General features: G+C 53.6%; 1 protein-coding gene across 1 annotated transcript; it reads right to left on the bottom strand.

Moving 5' to 3' along the window:
• Positions 1-308: 308 nt before the first annotated feature.
• Positions 309-20,038, bottom strand: LOC137628508 (pneumococcal serine-rich repeat protein-like; the record flags this gene model as incomplete). Its single annotated transcript, XM_068359660.1, has 19 exons — positions 309-1,806; positions 2,114-3,763; positions 3,975-5,154; positions 5,196-5,537; positions 6,185-6,765; positions 6,855-6,867; positions 6,971-9,025; positions 9,058-9,678; positions 9,766-10,362; positions 10,657-11,429; positions 11,527-11,930; positions 12,017-13,408; positions 13,528-13,789; positions 13,876-15,342; positions 15,554-16,733; positions 16,775-17,116; positions 17,620-18,332; positions 18,470-18,488; positions 18,571-20,038. Coding segments are annotated over 19 exons (16,557 nt in total), but the record flags the coding sequence as incomplete, so codon positions are not given.
• Positions 20,039-20,058: the final 20 nt, after the last annotated feature.

The following is a 20,058-nucleotide window of genomic DNA, read 5'->3' as shown; positions in this document are numbered from 1 at the left end:
AGCATCAGCAGCGGTGGCATCAGAACTAGTAGCAGCAGCAGCAGCAGCGGCATTGGAACTAGTAGCAGCAGCAGCAGCGGCATTGGATCTAGTAGGAGCAGCAGCGGTATCGGAATTAGTAGTAGCCGCAGCAGCAGCGGCATCGGAACTAGTAGTAGCCGCAGCGGCATCGGAACTAGTAGGAGCAGCAGCGGTATCGGAACTAGTAGTAGCCGCAGCAGCAGCGGAACTAGTAGCCGCAGCGGCATCGGAACTAGTAGCAGCCGCAGCAGCATCGGTACTAGTAGCAGCCGCAGCCGCAGCTGCAGCTACAGCGGCATCGGAACTAGTGACAGTAGGAACGCAACAGGACTAGTAGCAGGAGCAGATGCAGCATCAAAACTTGTAGCAGCAGCATCGGAACTAGTAGCAGCAGCAGCAGTTGCAACGGAACTAACAGCAACAGCAGCAGCGGCGCCATTGGAACTAGTAACAGCAGCAGCAGCATCGGAACTAGCAGCAGCCGTGGCATCGGAATTAGCACCGGCATCGGAACTAGCAGCAGCAGCACTGGCATCGGAACTAGCAGCAGCAGCAGCACCGGCATTGGGACTAGTAGTAGCAGCCGCTGCATCGGAACTAGTAGCATCAGCAGAAGCAGCTGCATCGGAACTAATAGCAGCAGCAGAAGCAGCTGCATCGGAAGTAGTAGCAGCAGCAGCGGCTTCGGAAGTAGTAGTCGTCGCAGCAGCAACGGAACTAGTAGCAGCCGCAGCAGCAGAACTAGTAGCAGCAGCATCGGAACTAGTAGCAGCTGCAGCTACAGTGGCATCGGAACTAGTAACAGCAGCAGCTTGAGAACTAGTAACAGCCGCAGCAGCAGCACCGTCATCAGAACTAGTAACAGCAGCAACGGCATCAGGACTAGAAGCAGGAGCAGCGGCAGCATCAAAACTAGTAGCAGGAGCAGATGCGGCATCAAAACTTGTAGCAGCAGTGGCATCGGAACTAGTAGCAGTGGCATCGGCATTGGAACTAGCAGCAGCAGGAGCACCGGCATCGGAACTAGCAGCAACAGCCGCAGCAGGGGCATCGGAACTAACAGCAGCAGGGGCATCAGAAATAGTAGTAGTAGCAGCGTCGTCATCAGACCTAGTAGTAGCAGCAGCAGCATCAGCAGCGGCATCACACCTAGTAGTAGCAGCAGTGGCATCAAAATTAGTAGTAGCAGTAGCAGCAGCTACATCAGCATCAAAACTAGTAGTAGCAGCATCAGCAGCAGCATCGGAACTAGCAGTAGCAGCAGCATCAGCAGCGGCATCGGAACTAGTAGCAGCAGCAGCGTCGGCATAAGACCTAGTAGTAGTAGCATCAGCAGCGTCAGCATCAGACCTAGTAGTAGTAGCAGCAGCAGCGGCATTGGAATTAGTAGCAGCAGCAGCGGCATTGGAATTAGTAGCAGCAGCAGGGACATCGGAACTAGTAGTAGCATGAGCGGCATTGGAACTAGTAGCAGCAAAAGAGGCGGCGGCATCGGAACTAGTAGAAGCAGCAGCAGCGGCATTGGGACTAGTAGAAGCAGCAGCAACAGCAGCAGCAGAAGCACCAGCATCGGAACTAGTAACAGCATCAGGATTAGTAGCAAGAGAAGCGGCGGCATCAAAACTAGTAACAGCCGCAGTAGAAGCAGCGCCATCGGAACTAGTAACAGTAGCAACGGCATCAGAACTAGTAGCAGGAGCAGATGCGGCATCAAAACTTGTAGCAGCAGCATCGGAACTAGTAGCAGCAGCGGCATCAGAACTAGTAGCAGCAGCGGCATCAGAACTAGTAGCAGCAGCGGCATCGGAACTAGTAGCAGCAGCAGCAGCATCGGAACTAGTAGCAGCAGCAGCAGCAGCTTTGGAACTAGTAGCAGCAGCAGCAGCAGCTTTGGAACTAGCAGTAGCAGCAGCAGGGGCATCGGAACTAGTAGTAGCATGAGTGGCATTGGAATAGTAGCAGTAGTAGCAGTGGCATTGGAACTAGTTGAAGCAGCAGCGGCATTGAAACTAGCAGAAGCAGCAGTAACAGCGGTAGCGGTATTGGAACTAGTAGAACCAACAGCAACAGCAGCAGCGGCATTGGAACTAACAGCAGCAGCATTATTGGAACTAGCAGCAGCAGAAGCAGCGGCATCGGAACTAGTAACAGCATCAAGACTAGTAGCAAGAGCAGCGGCGGCATCAAAACTAGTAGCAGACGCAGCAGCAGCAGCATTAGAACTAGTAACAGCCGCAGCAGAAGCAGCGCAATCGGAACTAGTAACAGCAGCAACGCATCAAGACTAGTAGCAGGAGCAGATCCAGCATCAAAACTTGTAGCAGCAGCATCAGAACTAGCAGCAGCCGTGGCATCGGAATTAGCACCGGCATCGGAACTAGCAGCAGCAGCACCGGCATCGGAACTAGCAGCAGCAGCAGCAGCACCGGCATTGGGACTAGTAGTAGCAGCAGCACCGGCATTGGGACTAGTAGTAGCAGCAGCACCGGCATTGGGACTAGTAGTAGCAGCAGCTGCATCGGAACTAGTAGCATCAGCAGAAGCAGCTGCATCGGAACTAATAGCAGCAGCAGAAGCAGCTGCATCGGAAGTAGTAGCAGCAGCAACGGAACTAGTAGCAGCCGCAGCAGCAGAACTAGTAGCAGCAGCATCAGAACTAGTAACAGCTGCAGCTACAGTGGCATCGGAACTAGTAACAGCCGCAACAGCAGCAGCTTGAGAACTAGTAACAGCCGCAGCAGCAGCACCATCATCAGAACTAGTAACAGCAGCAACGGCATCAGGACTAGAAGCAGGAGCAGCGGCAGCATCAAAACTAGTAGCAGGAGCAGATGCGGCATCAAAACTTGTAGCAGCAGTGGCATCGAAACTAGTAGCAGCGGCATCGGAACTAGTAGCAGCGGCATCGGCATTGGAACTAGCAGCAGCGGCATCGGCATTGGAACTAGCAGCAGCAGGAGCACCGGCATCGGAACTAGCAGCAGCAGCAACAGCCGCAGCAGGGTCATCGGAACTAACAGCAGCAGGGGCATCAGAAATAGTAGTAGTAGCAGCATCATCATCAGACCTAGTAGTAGCAGCAGCATCAGCAGCGGCATCACACCTAGTAGTAGCAGCAGTGGCATCAAAATTAGTAGTAGCAGTAGCAGCAGCTACATCATCATCAAAACTAGTAGTAGCAGCATCAGCAGCAGCATCGGAACTAGTAGTAGCAGCAGCATCAGCAGCGGCATCGGAACTAGTAGCAGCAGCAGCGTCGGCATAAGACCTAGTAGTAGTAGCATCAGCAGCGTCAGCATCAGACCTAGTAGTAGTAGCATCAGCAGCAGCATCGGAAGTAGTAGCAGCAGCAGCGGCATTGGAATTAGTAGCAGCAGCAGGGATATCGGAACTAGTAGTAGCATGAGCGGCATTGGAACTAGTAGCAGCAAAAGAGGCGGCGGCATCGGAACTAGTAGAAGCAGCAGCAGCGGCATTGGAACTAGTAGAAGCAGCAGCAACAGCAGCAGCAGAAGCAGCAGCATCGGAACTATTAACAGCATCAGGATTAGTAGCAAGAGAAGCGGCGGCATCAAAACTAGTAACAGCCGCAGTAGAAGAAGCGCCATCGGAACTAGTAACAGTAGCAACGGCATCAGAACTAGTAGCAGGAGCAGATGCGGCATCAAAACTAGTAGCAGCAGCGGCATCGGAACTAGTAGCAGCAGCGGCATCGGAACTAGTAGCAGCAGCTGCATCGGAACTAGTAGCAGCAGCAGCATCGGAACTAGTAGCAGCAGCAGCAGCATCGGAACTAGTAGCAGCAGCAGCAGCATCAGAACTAGTGGTAGCATGAGTGGCATTGGAATAGTAGCAGTAGTAGCAGTGACATTGGAACTAGTTGAAGCAGCAGCGGCACTGAAACTAGCAGAAGCAGCAGTAACAGCGGCAGCAACAGCGGCATTGGAACTAACAGCAGCAGCATTATTGGAACTAGCAGCAGTAGAAGCAGCGGCATCGGAACTAGTAACAGCATCAAGACTAGTAGCAAGAGCAGCGGCGGCATCAAAACTAGTAACAGCCGCAGCAGAAGCTGCGCCATCGGAACTAGTAACAGCAGCAACGCATCAAGACTAGTAGCAGGAGCAGATGCAGCATCAAAACTTGTAGCAGCAGCGGCTTTGGAACTAGTAGCAGCAGCAGCGGCTTTGGAACTAGTAGCAGCAGCAGCGGCTTTGGAACTAGTAGCAGCAGCAGCGGCTTTGGAACTATCAGCAGCAGCGGCATCGGAACTATTAGCACCAGCAGCGGCACCGGAACTAGCAGCAGCAACAGGGGCATCGGAACTAGTAGCAGCAGCAACAGGGGCATCGGAACTAGTAGCAGCAGCAACAGCGGCATCGGAACTAGTAGCAGCAGCAACAGCGGCATCAGAACTAGAAGAAGCAGCAGCGGCATTAGAACTAGTAGAAGCAGCAGTAGCATCAGAACTAGCAACAGAAGCAGCGGCAGCTTCGGAACTAGCACCGGCATCGGAACTAGCAGCAGCAACAGCGGCAGCAGCAGCACCGGCATTGGAACTAGCAGCAGCAGCAGCAGCCATGTCAGCATCAGAAATAGTAGCAGCAGCAGCGGCATCGGAATTAGTAATAGCAGCAGCAGCGGCATCGGAATTAGTAGCAGCAGCATTGGCATTGGCACTAGTAGCAGCAGCGGCATTGGAACTAGTAGCAGCAGCAGCAGCAGCGGCATTGGCACTAGTAGCAGCAGCAGCAGCGGCATCGGCACTAGTAGCAGCAGCAGCAGCGGCATCGGCACCAGTAGCAGCAGCAGCGGCATCGGAAGTAGTAGCAGCAGCAGAAACAGCGGCATCGGAAGAAGTAGCAGCAGCAGCGGCATCGGAACTAGTAGTAGTCGCAGCAGCAACAGAACTAGTAGCCGCCGCAACAGAACTAGTAGCAGCTGCAGCTACGGTGGCATCAGAACTAGTAATAGCCGCAGCCGCAGCAGCATCAAAACTAGTAGCAGGAGCAGATGCGGCATCAAAACTTGTAGCAGGAGCAGATGCGGCATCAAAACTTGTAGCAGCAGTGGCATCGAAACTAGTAGCAGCGGTATCGGAACTAGTAGCAGCGTCATCGGAACTGGCTGCCACTGATTGGAACTAGCAGCAGCAGGAGCACCGGCATCGGAACTAGCAGCTGCAGCAGCAGGGGCATCGGAACTAGCAGTAGTAGCAGCAGCAGCAGGTGCATCAGAACTAGTAGTAGTAGCAGTGGCGACATCAGACCTAGTAGTAGCAGGAGCATCGGCATCACACCTAGTAGTAGCAGCAGTGGCATCGGAACTAGTAGTAGCAGTAGCAGCAGCTACATTAGCATCAAAACTAGTAGTAGCAGCATCAGCAGCGGCATCGGAACTAGTAGTAGCAGCAGCATCAGCAGCGGCATCAGGACTAGTAGTAGTAGTAGCAGCAGCAGCATCGGAACTAGTAGTAGCAGTAGCAGCAGCAGCAGCGGCATCGGAACTAGTAGTAGCTGCAGCGCCAGCATAGACCTAGTAGTAGTAGCAGCAGCAGCTGCAGCGGTAACGGAACTAGTAGCAGCAGCAGCAGCAGCAATGGAACTAGTAGCACCACCAGCATTGGAACTAGTAGTAGCAGAGGCGGCGGCATCGGAACTAGTAGCAGCAGTGGCATCGGAACTAGCAGCAGCGGCATCGGAACTAGTAGCAGCCGCAGCAGCATCAGACCTAGTAACAGCCGCAGCAGCAGCAGCAGCGCCATCGGAACTAGTAGCAGCAGCAGCAGCAGCAGCAGCGGAACTAGTAGCAGCAGCAGTGGAACTAGTAGCAGCAACAGCAGCATCGGAACTAGTAGCAGCAGCAGCATCAGAACTAGTAGCAGCAGCAGCAGCATCAGAACTAGTAGCAGCAGCAGCAGCTTTGGAACTAGCAGCAGCAGCGGCATCGGAACTAGTAGTAGCAGCAGCGGCATCGGAACTAGTAGCAGCAGCAGCGGCATCGGAACTAGTAGCAGCAGCAGCAGCTTTGGAACTAGCAGCAGCAGCGGCATCGGAACTAGTAGCAGCAGCAGCGGCATCAGAACTAGTAGCAGCAGCAGCAGCTTTGGAACTAGCAGCAGCAGCGGCATCGGAACTAGTAGTAGCAGCAGCGGCATCGGAACTAGTAGCAGCAGCAGCGGCATCGGAACTAGTAGCAGCAGCAGCAGCAGGGGCATCGAAACTAGTAGTAGCATGAGCGGCATTGGAACTAATAGCAGCAGCAACAGAAGCATCAGAACTAGTAGTAGCATGAGCGGCATTGGAACTAATAGCAGCAGCAACAGAAGCATCAAAACTAGTAGTAGCATGAGCGGCATTGGAACTAATAGCAGCAGCAACAACAGCATAAGAACTAGTAGTAGCAGTGGCATCGGAACTAGTAGCAGCAGCAGGGGCATCGAAACTAGTAGTAGCATGAGCGGCATTGGAACTAATAGCAGCAGCAACAGAAGCATCAAAACTAGTAGTAGCATGAGCGGCATTGGAACTAATAGCAGCAGCAACAACAGCATAAGAACTAGTAGTAGCAGTGGCATCGGAACTAGTAGAAGCAGCAGCAACACCGGCATCGGAACTAGTAACAGCATCAGGACTAGTAACAAGAGCAGCGGCGGCATCAAAACTAGTAGTAGCAGCAGCAGCATCAGAACTAGTAACAGCGCCATCGGAACTAGTAGCAGCAGCAGCAGCAGCAGCATCGGAACTAGTAACAGCATCAGGACTAGTAGCAAGAGCAGCAGTGGCATCAAAACTAGTAGCAGCCGCAGCAGCAGCAGCATCAGAACTAGTAACAGCGCCATTGGAACTAGTAGCAGCAGCAGCAGCATCGGAACTAGTAGCAGCAGCATCGGAACTAGTAGCAGCAGCAGCATCGGAACTAGTAGCAGCAGCAGCAGCAGCATCGGAACTAGTAGCAGCAGCAGCAGCAGCATCGGAACTAGTAGCAGCAGCAGCAGCTTTGGAACTAGCAGCAGCAGGGGCATCAAAACTAGTAGTAGCATGAGCGGCATTGGAACTAATAGCAGCAGCAACAACAGCATAAGAACTAGTAGTAGCAGTGGCATCGGAACTAGTAGAAGCAGCAGCAACAGTGGCATTGGAACTAGTAGAAGCACCGGCATCGGAACTAGTAACAGCATCAGGACTAGTAACAAGAGCAGCGGCGGCATCAAAACTAGTAGCAGCCACAGCAGAAGCTGTGCCATTGGAACTAGTAGCAGCAGCACCATCGGAACTAGCAGCAGCATCGGAACTAGTAGCACCAGCAGCATCGGAACTAATAGTAGCAGGAGCGGCATTGGAACTAGTAGCAGCAGCGGCATTGGAACTAGTAGAAGCAGCAGCAACAGCAGCATCAGCGGCACCAGCATCGGAACTAGCATAGGAACTAGCGGCAGGGGCGGCTTCGGAACTAGCAGCAGCAGCATCGGAACTAGCAGCGGCATCGGAATTAACAGCGGCATCGGAATTAGCAGCGGCATCGGAACTAGCAGCAGCACCGGCATCGGAACTAGCAGCAGCAGCAGCACCGGCATCGGAACTAGCAGCAGCAGCAGCACCGGCATCGGAACTAGCAGCAGCAGCAGCACCGGCATCGGAACTAGCAGCAGTAGCTGCACCGGCATCTGAACAAGCAGCAGCAGCAGCACCGGCATCAGAACTAGCAGCAGCAGCAGCACCGGCATCAGAATTAGCAGCAGCAGCAGCAGAACCGACATCAAAACTAGCAGCAGCAGCAGCAGAACCGGCATCAGAACTAGCAGCAGCAGCAGCAGCAGCAGAACCGGCATCAGAACTAGCAGCAGCAGCAGCAGCAGCAGAACCGGCATCTGAACTAGCAGCAGCAGCAGAACCGGCATCAGAACTAGCAGCAGCAGCAGCACCGGCAGCACCGGCATCAAAACTAGCGGCAGCAGAAGCAGCACCGGCATTGGAACTAGCAGAAGCAGCACCGGCATTGGAACTAGCAGCAGCAGAAGCAGCACCGGCATCGGAACTAGCAGCAGCAAAAGCAGCACCGGCATCGGAACTAGTAGCAGCAGAAGTAGCACCGGCATCGGAACTAGTAGCAGCAGCAGCAGCAGCAGTGGTATCGGAACCAGTAGTAGCAGCAGCAGCAGCGGCATAGGAACTAGTAGCAGCAGCAGCTGTGGCATCGGAACCAGTAGTAGCAGCAGCAGTGGCATCGAAACTAGTAGCAGCAGCAGCAGCAGTGGCATTGGAACCAGCATCAGCAGCGGCATCGGAACTAGTAGTAGCAGCAGCGTCGGCATTACACCTATTAGTAGCAGCAGCGTCGGCATTACACCTAGTAGTAGCAGCAGCGTCGGCATAACACCTAGTAGTAGCAGCAGTGTCGGCATTACACCTAGTAGTAGCAGTAGCGGCATTGGAACTAGTAGCAAAAGCAGCAGCTACATCAGCAGCAAAACTAGTAGCAGCAGTAGCATCAGAACTAGTAGTAGCAACATCAGCAGTGGCATCGGAACTATTAGTAGCAGCAGCATCAACAGCGGCATCAGAACTAGTAGCAGCAGCAGTGTCAGCATCAGACCTAGTACTAGTAGCAGCAGCGGCACAGGAACTAGTAGCAGCAGTGGCACAGGAACTAGTAGCAGCAGCAGCAGAGGCACCATCAGAACTAGTAGCAGCAGCAGCAGCATCGGAACTAGTAGCAGCTGCAACTGCAGCTATGGTGGCATCGGAACTAGTAACAGCCGCAACAGAACTAGTAGCAGCTGCAGCTGCAGCGGCATCGGAACTAGTAACAGCCGCAACAGCAGCAGCATCAGAACTAGTAACAGCCGCAGCAGCAGCAGCAGCATCAGAACTAGTAACAGCAGCAACGGCATCAAAACTAGTAGCAGGAGCAGATGCGGCATCAAAACTTGTAGCAGCAGTGGCATCAAAACTAGTAGCAGCGGCATCGGAACTAGTAGCAGCGGCATCAGAACTGGCTGCCACTGATTGGAACTAGCAGCAGCAGTAGGAGCACCGGCATCAGAACTAGCAGCTGCAGCAGCATGGGCATCGGAACTAGCAGCAGCAGCAGCAGCAGGGGCATCAGAACTAGTAGTAGTAGTAGTGGCGACATCAGACCTAGTAGTAGCAGGAGCGTCGGCATCACACCTAGTAGTAGCAGCAGTGGCATCGGAACTAGTAGTAGCAGTAACAGCAGCTACATTAGCATCAAAACTAGTAATAACAGCATCAGCAGCGGCATCGGAAATAGTAACAGCCGCAACAGAACTAGTAGCAGCTGCAGCTACGGTGGCATCGGAACTAGTAACAGCCGCAACAGCAGCAGCATCAGAACTAGTAACAGCCGCAGCAGCAGCGCCATCGGAACTAGTAACAGCAGCAACGGCATCAGGACTAGTAGCAGCAGCATCGGAACTAGTAGCAGTACCAGCGGCATTGGAACTAGTAGCCGCAGCATCGGAACTAGCAGCAGTAGCAGCGGCATTGGAACTAGTAGCAGCAGCGGCACTAGAACTAGTAGCATCAGCAGCATCGGCACTGGAACTAGTAGCATCAGCAGCACCCGCATCGGAACTAGTAGCAGTAGCAGCGGCATCAGAACTAGTAGCAGCAGCGGCATTGGAACTAGCAGCTGCTGCAGTAGCAGCAGCAGCACCAGTATTGGAACTAGCAGCAGCAGCAGGGGCATCGGAACTAGAAGTAGCAGCAGCGGCATTGGAACTAGCAGCAGCAGCAGGGGCATCGGAACTAGAAGTAGCAGCAGCGGAACCGGAAATAGAAGTAGCAGCAGTGGCACTGGAACTAGTAGCATCATCAGCAGCGGCACTGGAACTAGTAGCATCATCAGCAGCGGCACCAGAACTGGAAATAGCAGCAGCGGCACTGGATCTAGTAGTATCAGCAGCACCGGCATCAGAACTAGTAGCATCAGCAGCAGCGGCATCGGAACTAGTAGCATCAGCAGCAGCGGCATCGGAACTAGTAGCATCAGCAGCAGCGGCATTGGAACTAGCAGCAACAGCAGCAGCGGCATTGGAACTAGCAGCAACAGCAGCAGCGGTATCAAAACTAGAAGCACCAGTGGCAGAACCGGCATCAGAACTAGCAGCAGCAGCAGCACCGGCATCAGAATTAGCAGCAGCAGCAGCAGAACCGGCATCAGAACTAGCAGCAGCAGCAGCAGAACCGGCATCAGAACTAGCAGCAGCAGCAGCAGAACCGGCATCAGAACTAGCAGCAGCACCGGCATCAGAACTAGCAGCAGCACCGGCATCTGAACTAGCAGCAGGAGCAGAGGCATCGAAACTAGTAACAGCATCTGGACTAGTAGCGAGAGCAGCGGCGGCATCAAAACTAGTAACGGCCGCAGAAGAAGTAGCACCATCGGAACTAGTAACAGCAGCAACGGCATCAGGATGAGTAGCAAGAGCAGATGCGGCATCCAAACTTATAGCAGCAGCAGCGGCATCGGAACTAGTAGCAGCAGCAGCGGCATCGGAACTAGTAGCAGCAGCAGCATCGGAACTAGCAGCAGCAGCAGCAGCAGCATCGGAACTAGCAGCAGCAGCAGCAGCAGCATCGGAACTAGCAGCAGCAGCAGCAGCATCGGAACTAGCAGCAGCAGCAGCAGCATCGGAACTAGCAGCAGCAGCAGCAGCATCGGAACTAGTAGCAGAAGCAGCCTCTGAACTAGTAGAAGCAGAAGCAGCGGCGGGGACTTCGGAACAAGTAGCAGCAGCTGCAGCGACATTGGATCTAGTAGGAGCATCAGCGGTATTGGAACTAGTAGTAGCAGCAGCGGCATCGGAACTTGTAGCAGAAGCTGAAGCACTGGCAGCTTCGGAACTAGTAGTAACAGCAGCGGCTTCAGAACTAGCAGCAGCAGCTGCAGCGTCGGCGGCTTCGGAACTCTTAGTAGCAGCAGCGACTTCAGAACTAATAGCAGAAGCAGCGACATTGGAACTAGTAGTAGCAGCAGCAGCGGCATAGGAACTAGTAGCAGCAGCAGTGGCATCGGAACTAGTAGCAGCAACAGCAGCCACATCAGCATCGGAACTAGTAGTAGCAGCAGCTGCTGCTTTGGAACTAGTAGTAGCAGCAGCAGCGGCATCAGAACTAGTAGCAGCGATGGCATCAGAACTAGTAGTAGCAGCAGCAATGGCATCAGACCTAGTAGTAGCAGCGTCGGCATCACACCTAGTAGTAGCAGCATCAGCAGCGGCATCAGAATTAGTGGTAGCAGCGGCATTTAAACTAGTAGCAGCAATAGCAGCAGCTATGTCAGCATTGAAACTAATAGTAGCAGCATCAGCAGCAGCATCAAAACTAATAGTAGCAGCGCCATCAGGACTAGTAGTAGCAGCAGCATCAGCAGCGGCATCAGAACTAGTAGTAGCAGCAGCATCAGCAGCGGCGGCATTGGAACTAGTAGCAGAAGCCGCAGCGGCAGCGGCAGCCGCATCGGAACTAGTAGCGGCAGCACCAGCTATCAGAACTAGTAACAGCATCAGCAGCGGCGGCATCGGAACTAGTAACAGCATCAGCAGCGGTGGCATCAGAACTAGTAGCAGCAGCAGCAGCAGCGGCATTGGAACTAGTAGCAGCAGCAGCAGCGGCATTGGATCTAGTAGGAGCAGCAGCGGTATCGGAATTAGTAGTAGCCGCAGCAGCAGCGGCATCGGAACTAGTAGTAGCCGCAGCGGCATCGGAACTAGTAGGAGCAGCAGCGGTATCGGAACTAGTAGTAGCCGCAGCAGCAGCGGAACTAGTAGCCGCAGCGGCATCGGAACTAGTAGCAGCCGCAGCAGCATCGGTACTAGTAGCAGCCGCAGCCGCAGCTGCAGCTACAGCGGCATCGGAACTAGTGACAGTAGGAACGCAACAGGACTAGTAGCAGGAGCAGATGCAGCATCAAAACTTGTAGCAGCAGCATCGGAACTAGTAGCAGCAGCAGCAGTTGCAACGGAACTAACAGCAACAGCAGCAGCGGCGCCATTGGAACTAGTAACAGCAGCAGCAGCATCGGAACTAGCAGCAGCCGTGGCATCGGAATTAGCACCGGCATCGGAACTAGCAGCAGCAGCACTGGCATCGGAACTAGCAGCAGCAGCAGCACCGGCATTGGGACTAGTAGTAGCAGCCGCTGCATCGGAACTAGTAGCATCAGCAGAAGCAGCTGCATCGGAACTAATAGCAGCAGCAGAAGCAGCTGCATCGGAAGTAGTAGCAGCAGCAGCGGCTTCGGAAGTAGTAGTCGTCGCAGCAGCAACGGAACTAGTAGCAGCCGCAGCAGCAGAACTAGTAGCAGCAGCATCGGAACTAGTAGCAGCTGCAGCTACAGTGGCATCGGAACTAGTAACAGCAGCAGCTTGAGAACTAGTAACAGCCGCAGCAGCAGCACCGTCATCAGAACTAGTAACAGCAGCAACGGCATCAGGACTAGAAGCAGGAGCAGCGGCAGCATCAAAACTAGTAGCAGGAGCAGATGCGGCATCAAAACTTGTAGCAGCAGTGGCATCGGAACTAGTAGCAGTGGCATCGGCATTGGAACTAGCAGCAGCAGGAGCACCGGCATCGGAACTAGCAGCAACAGCCGCAGCAGGGGCATCGGAACTAACAGCAGCAGGGGCATCAGAAATAGTAGTAGTAGCAGCGTCGTCATCAGACCTAGTAGTAGCAGCAGCAGCATCAGCAGCGGCATCACACCTAGTAGTAGCAGCAGTGGCATCAAAATTAGTAGTAGCAGTAGCAGCAGCTACATCAGCATCAAAACTAGTAGTAGCAGCATCAGCAGCAGCATCGGAACTAGCAGTAGCAGCAGCATCAGCAGCGGCATCGGAACTAGTAGCAGCAGCAGCGTCGGCATAAGACCTAGTAGTAGTAGCATCAGCAGCGTCAGCATCAGACCTAGTAGTAGTAGCAGCAGCAGCGGCATTGGAATTAGTAGCAGCAGCAGCGGCATTGGAATTAGTAGCAGCAGCAGGGACATCGGAACTAGTAGTAGCATGAGCGGCATTGGAACTAGTAGCAGCAAAAGAGGCGGCGGCATCGGAACTAGTAGAAGCAGCAGCAGCGGCATTGGGACTAGTAGAAGCAGCAGCAACAGCAGCAGCAGAAGCACCAGCATCGGAACTAGTAACAGCATCAGGATTAGTAGCAAGAGAAGCGGCGGCATCAAAACTAGTAACAGCCGCAGTAGAAGCAGCGCCATCGGAACTAGTAACAGTAGCAACGGCATCAGAACTAGTAGCAGGAGCAGATGCGGCATCAAAACTTGTAGCAGCAGCATCGGAACTAGTAGCAGCAGCGGCATCAGAACTAGTAGCAGCAGCGGCATCAGAACTAGTAGCAGCAGCGGCATCGGAACTAGTAGCAGCAGCAGCAGCATCGGAACTAGTAGCAGCAGCAGCAGCAGCTTTGGAACTAGTAGCAGCAGCAGCAGCAGCTTTGGAACTAGCAGTAGCAGCAGCAGGGGCATCGGAACTAGTAGTAGCATGAGTGGCATTGGAATAGTAGCAGTAGTAGCAGTGGCATTGGAACTAGTTGAAGCAGCAGCGGCATTGAAACTAGCAGAAGCAGCAGTAACAGCGGTAGCGGTATTGGAACTAGTAGAACCAACAGCAACAGCAGCAGCGGCATTGGAACTAACAGCAGCAGCATTATTGGAACTAGCAGCAGCAGAAGCAGCGGCATCGGAACTAGTAACAGCATCAAGACTAGTAGCAAGAGCAGCGGCGGCATCAAAACTAGTAGCAGACGCAGCAGCAGCAGCATTAGAACTAGTAACAGCCGCAGCAGAAGCAGCGCAATCGGAACTAGTAACAGCAGCAACGCATCAAGACTAGTAGCAGGAGCAGATCCAGCATCAAAACTTGTAGCAGCAGCATCAGAACTAGCAGCAGCCGTGGCATCGGAATTAGCACCGGCATCGGAACTAGCAGCAGCAGCACCGGCATCGGAACTAGCAGCAGCAGCAGCAGCACCGGCATTGGGACTAGTAGTAGCAGCAGCACCGGCATTGGGACTAGTAGTAGCAGCAGCACCGGCATTGGGACTAGTAGTAGCAGCAGCTGCATCGGAACTAGTAGCATCAGCAGAAGCAGCTGCATCGGAACTAATAGCAGCAGCAGAAGCAGCTGCATCGGAAGTAGTAGCAGCAGCAACGGAACTAGTAGCAGCCGCAGCAGCAGAACTAGTAGCAGCAGCATCAGAACTAGTAACAGCTGCAGCTACAGTGGCATCGGAACTAGTAACAGCCGCAACAGCAGCAGCTTGAGAACTAGTAACAGCCGCAGCAGCAGCACCATCATCAGAACTAGTAACAGCAGCAACGGCATCAGGACTAGAAGCAGGAGCAGCGGCAGCATCAAAACTAGTAGCAGGAGCAGATGCGGCATCAAAACTTGTAGCAGCAGTGGCATCGAAACTAGTAGCAGCGGCATCGGAACTAGTAGCAGCGGCATCGGCATTGGAACTAGCAGCAGCGGCATCGGCATTGGAACTAGCAGCAGCAGGAGCACCGGCATCGGAACTAGCAGCAGCAGCAACAGCCGCAGCAGGGTCATCGGAACTAACAGCAGCAGGGGCATCAGAAATAGTAGTAGTAGCAGCATCATCATCAGACCTAGTAGTAGCAGCAGCATCAGCAGCGGCATCACACCTAGTAGTAGCAGCAGTGGCATCAAAATTAGTAGTAGCAGTAGCAGCAGCTACATCATCATCAAAACTAGTAGTAGCAGCATCAGCAGCAGCATCGGAACTAGTAGTAGCAGCAGCATCAGCAGCGGCATCGGAACTAGTAGCAGCAGCAGCGTCGGCATAAGACCTAGTAGTAGTAGCATCAGCAGCGTCAGCATCAGACCTAGTAGTAGTAGCATCAGCAGCAGCATCGGAAGTAGTAGCAGCAGCAGCGGCATTGGAATTAGTAGCAGCAGCAGGGATATCGGAACTAGTAGTAGCATGAGCGGCATTGGAACTAGTAGCAGCAAAAGAGGCGGCGGCATCGGAACTAGTAGAAGCAGCAGCAGCGGCATTGGAACTAGTAGAAGCAGCAGCAACAGCAGCAGCAGAAGCAGCAGCATCGGAACTATTAACAGCATCAGGATTAGTAGCAAGAGAAGCGGCGGCATCAAAACTAGTAACAGCCGCAGTAGAAGAAGCGCCATCGGAACTAGTAACAGTAGCAACGGCATCAGAACTAGTAGCAGGAGCAGATGCGGCATCAAAACTAGTAGCAGCAGCGGCATCGGAACTAGTAGCAGCAGCGGCATCGGAACTAGTAGCAGCAGCTGCATCGGAACTAGTAGCAGCAGCAGCATCGGAACTAGTAGCAGCAGCAGCAGCATCGGAACTAGTAGCAGCAGCAGCAGCATCAGAACTAGTGGTAGCATGAGTGGCATTGGAATAGTAGCAGTAGTAGCAGTGACATTGGAACTAGTTGAAGCAGCAGCGGCACTGAAACTAGCAGAAGCAGCAGTAACAGCGGCAGCAACAGCGGCATTGGAACTAACAGCAGCAGCATTATTGGAACTAGCAGCAGTAGAAGCAGCGGCATCGGAACTAGTAACAGCATCAAGACTAGTAGCAAGAGCAGCGGCGGCATCAAAACTAGTAACAGCCGCAGCAGAAGCTGCGCCATCGGAACTAGTAACAGCAGCAACGCATCAAGACTAGTAGCAGGAGCAGATGCAGCATCAAAACTTGTAGCAGCAGCGGCTTTGGAACTAGTAGCAGCAGCAGCGGCTTTGGAACTAGTAGCAGCAGCAGCGGCTTTGGAACTAGTAGCAGCAGCAGCGGCTTTGGAACTATCAGCAGCAGCGGCATCGGAACTATTAGCACCAGCAGCGGCACCGGAACTAGCAGCAGCAACAGGGGCATCGGAACTAGTAGCAGCAGCAACAGGGGCATCGGAACTAGTAGCAGCAGCAACAGCGGCATCGGAACTAGTAGCAGCAGCAACAGCGGCATCAGAACTAGAAGAAGCAGCAGCGGCATTAGAACTAGTAGAAGCAGCAGTAGCATCAGAACTAGCAACAGAAGCAGCGGCAGCTTCGGAACTAGCACCGGCATCGGAACTAGCAGCAGCAACAGCGGCAGCAGCAGCACCGGCATTGGAACTAGCAGCAGCAGCAGCAGCCATGTCAGCATCAGAAATAGTAGCAGCAGCAGCGGCATCGGAATTAGTAATAGCAGCAGCAGCGGCATCGGAATTAGTAGCAGCAGCATTGGCATTGGCACTAGTAGCAGCAGCGGCATTGGAACTAGTAGCAGCAGCAGCAGCAGCGGCATTGGCACTAGTAGCAGCAGCAGCAGCGGCATCGGCACTAGTAGCAGCAGCAGCAGCGGCATCGGCACCAGTAGCAGCAGCAGCGGCATCGGAAGTAGTAGCAGCAGCAGAAACAGCGGCATCGGAAGAAGTAGCAGCAGCAGCGGCATCGGAACTAGTAGTAGTCGCAGCAGCAACAGAACTAGTAGCCGCCGCAACAGAACTAGTAGCAGCTGCAGCTACGGTGGCATCAGAACTAGTAATAGCCGCAGCCGCAGCAGCATCAAAACTAGTAGCAGGAGCAGATGCGGCATCAAAACTTGTAGCAGGAGCAGATGCGGCATCAAAACTTGTAGCAGCAGTGGCATCGAAACTAGTAGCAGCGGTATCGGAACTAGTAGCAGCGTCATCGGAACTGGCTGCCACTGATTGGAACTAGCAGCAGCAGGAGCACCGGCATCGGAACTAGCAGCTGCAGCAGCAGGGGCATCGGAACTAGCAGTAGTAGCAGCAGCAGCAGGTGCATCAGAACTAGTAGTAGTAGCAGTGGCGACATCAGACCTAGTAGTAGCAGGAGCATCGGCATCACACCTAGTAGTAGCAGCAGTGGCATCGGAACTAGTAGTAGCAGTAGCAGCAGCTACATTAGCATCAAAACTAGTAGTAGCAGCATCAGCAGCGGCATCGGAACTAGTAGTAGCAGCAGCATCAGCAGCGGCATCAGGACTAGTAGTAGTAGTAGCAGCAGCAGCATCGGAACTAGTAGTAGCAGTAGCAGCAGCAGCAGCGGCATCGGAACTAGTAGTAGCTGCAGCGCCAGCATAGACCTAGTAGTAGTAGCAGCAGCAGCTGCAGCGGTAACGGAACTAGTAGCAGCAGCAGCAGCAGCAATGGAACTAGTAGCACCACCAGCATTGGAACTAGTAGTAGCAGAGGCGGCGGCATCGGAACTAGTAGCAGCAGTGGCATCGGAACTAGCAGCAGCGGCATTGGAACTAGTAGAAGCAGCAGCAACATCAGCAGCGGCATCGGAACTAGTAGCAGCCGCAGCAGCATCAGACCTAGTAACAGCCGCAGCAGCAGCAGCAGCGCCATCGGAACTAGTAGCAGCAGCAGCAGCAGCAGCAGCGGAACTAGTAGCAGCAGCAGTGGAACTAGTAGCAGCAACAGCAGCATCGGAACTAGTAGCAGCAGCAGCATCAGAACTAGTAGCAGCAGCAGCAGCATCAGAACTAGTAGCAGCAGCAGCAGCTTTGGAACTAGCAGCAGCAGCGGCATCGGAACTAGTAGTAGCAGCAGCGGCATCGGAACTAGTAGCAGCAGCAGCGGCATCGGAACTAGTAGCAGCAGCAGCAGCAGGGGCATCGAAACTAGTAGTAGCATGAGCGGCATTGGAACTAATAGCAGCAGCAACAGAAGCATCAGAACTAGTAGTAGCATGAGCGGCATTGGAACTAATAGCAGCAGCAACAGAAGCATCAAAACTAGTAGTAGCATGAGCGGCATTGGAACTAATAGCAGCAGCAACAACAGCATAAGAACTAGTAGTAGCAGTGGCATCGGAACTAGTAGCAGCAGCAGGGGCATCGAAACTAGTAGTAGCATGAGCGGCATTGGAACTAATAGCAGCAGCAACAGAAGCATCAAAACTAGTAGTAGCATGAGCGGCATTGGAACTAATAGCAGCAGCAACAACAGCATAAGAACTAGTAGTAGCAGTGGCATCGGAACTAGTAGAAGCAGCAGCAACACCGGCATCGGAACTAGTAACAGCATCAGGACTAGTAACAAGAGCAGCGGCGGCATCAAAACTAGTAGTAGCAGCAGCAGCATCAGAACTAGTAACAGCGCCATCGGAACTAGTAACAGCAGCAGCAGCAGCAGCATCGGAACTAGTAACAGCATCAGGACTAGTAGCAAGAGCAGCAGCGGCATCAAAACTAGTAGCAGCCGCAGCAGCAGCAGCATCAGAACTAGTAACAGCGCCATTGGAACTAGTAGCAGCAGCAGCAGCAGCATCGGAACTAGTAGCAGCAGCATCGGAACTAGTAGCAGCAGCAGCATCGGAACTAGTAGCAGCAGCAGCAGCAGCATCGGAACTAGTAGCAGCAGCAGCAGCAGCATCGGAACTAGTAGCAGCAGCAGCAGCTTTGGAACTAGCAGCAGCAGGGGCATCAAAACTAGTAGTAGCATGAGCGGCATTGGAACTAATAGCAGCAGCAACAACAGCATAAGAACTAGTAGTAGCAGTGGCATCGGAACTAGTAGAAGCAGCAGCAACAGTGGCATTGGAACTAGTAGAAGCACCGGCATCGGAACTAGTAACAGCATCAGGACTAGTAACAAGAGCAGCGGCGGCATCAAAACTAGTAGCAGCCACAGCAGAAGCTGTGCCATTGGAACTAGTAGCAGCAGCACCATCGGAACTAGCAGCAGCATCGGAACTAGTAGCACCAGCAGCATCGGAACTAATAGTAGCAGGAGCGGCATTGGAACTAGTAGCAGCAGCGGCATTGGAACTAGTAGAAGCAGCAGCAACAGCAGCATCAGCGGCACCAGCATCGGAACTAGCATAGGAACTAGCGGCAGGGGCGGCTTCGGAACTAGCAGCAGCAGCATCGGAACTAGCAGCGGCATCGGAATTAACAGCGGCATCGGAATTAGCAGCGGCATCGGAACTAGCAGCAGCACCGGCATCGGAACTAGCAGCAGCAGCAGCACCGGCATCGGAACTAGCAGCAGCAGCAGCACCGGCATCGGAACTAGCAGCAGCAGCAGCACCGGCATCGGAACTAGCAGCAGCAGCTGCACCGGCATCTGAACAAGCAGCAGCAGCAGCACCGGCATCAGAACTAGCAGCAGCAGCAGCACCGGCATCAGAATTAGCAGCAGCAGCAGCAGAACCGACATCAAAACTAGCAGCAGCAGCAGCAGAACCGGCATCAGAACTAGCAGCAGCAGCAGCAGAACCGGCATCAGAACTAGCAGCAGCAGCAGCAGCAGCAGAACCGGCATCTGAACTAGCAGCAGCAGCAGAACCGGCATCAGAACTAGCAGCAGCAGCAGCACCGGCAGCACCGGCATCAAAACTAGCGGCAGCAGAAGCAGCACCGGCATTGGAACTAGCAGAAGCAGCACCGGCATTGGAACTAGCAGCAGCAGAAGCAGCACCGGCATCGGAACTAGCAGCAGCAAAAGCAGCACCGGCATCGGAACTAGTAGCAGCAGAAGTAGCACCGGCATCGGAACTAGTAGCAGCAGCAGCAGCAGCAGTGGTATCGGAACCAGTAGTAGCAGCAGCAGCAGCGGCATAGGAACTAGTAGCAGCAGCAGCTGTGGCATCGGAACCAGTAGTAGCAGCAGCAGTGGCATCGAAACTAGTAGCAGCAGCAGCAGCAGTGGCATTGGAACCAGCATCAGCAGCGGCATCGGAACTAGTAGTAGCAGCAGCGTCGGCATTACACCTATTAGTAGCAGCAGCGTCGGCATTACACCTAGTAGTAGCAGCAGCGTCGGCATAACACCTAGTAGTAGCAGCAGTGTCGGCATTACACCTAGTAGTAGCAGTAGCGGCATTGGAACTAGTAGCAAAAGCAGCAGCTACATCAGCAGCAAAACTAGTAGCAGCAGTAGCATCAGAACTAGTAGTAGCAACATCAGCAGTGGCATCGGAACTATTAGTAGCAGCAGCATCAACAGCGGCATCAGAACTAGTAGCAGCAGCAGTGTCAGCATCAGACCTAGTACTAG

Source organism: Palaemon carinicauda, chromosome 36, assembly GCF_036898095.1.
Source record: "Palaemon carinicauda isolate YSFRI2023 chromosome 36, ASM3689809v2, whole genome shotgun sequence".
Lineage (NCBI taxonomy): Eukaryota > Metazoa > Arthropoda > Malacostraca > Decapoda > Palaemonidae > Palaemon > Palaemon carinicauda.
Note: the sequence above shows the minus strand (reverse complement) of the source record. Positions and strands in the feature narration are given on the sequence as shown.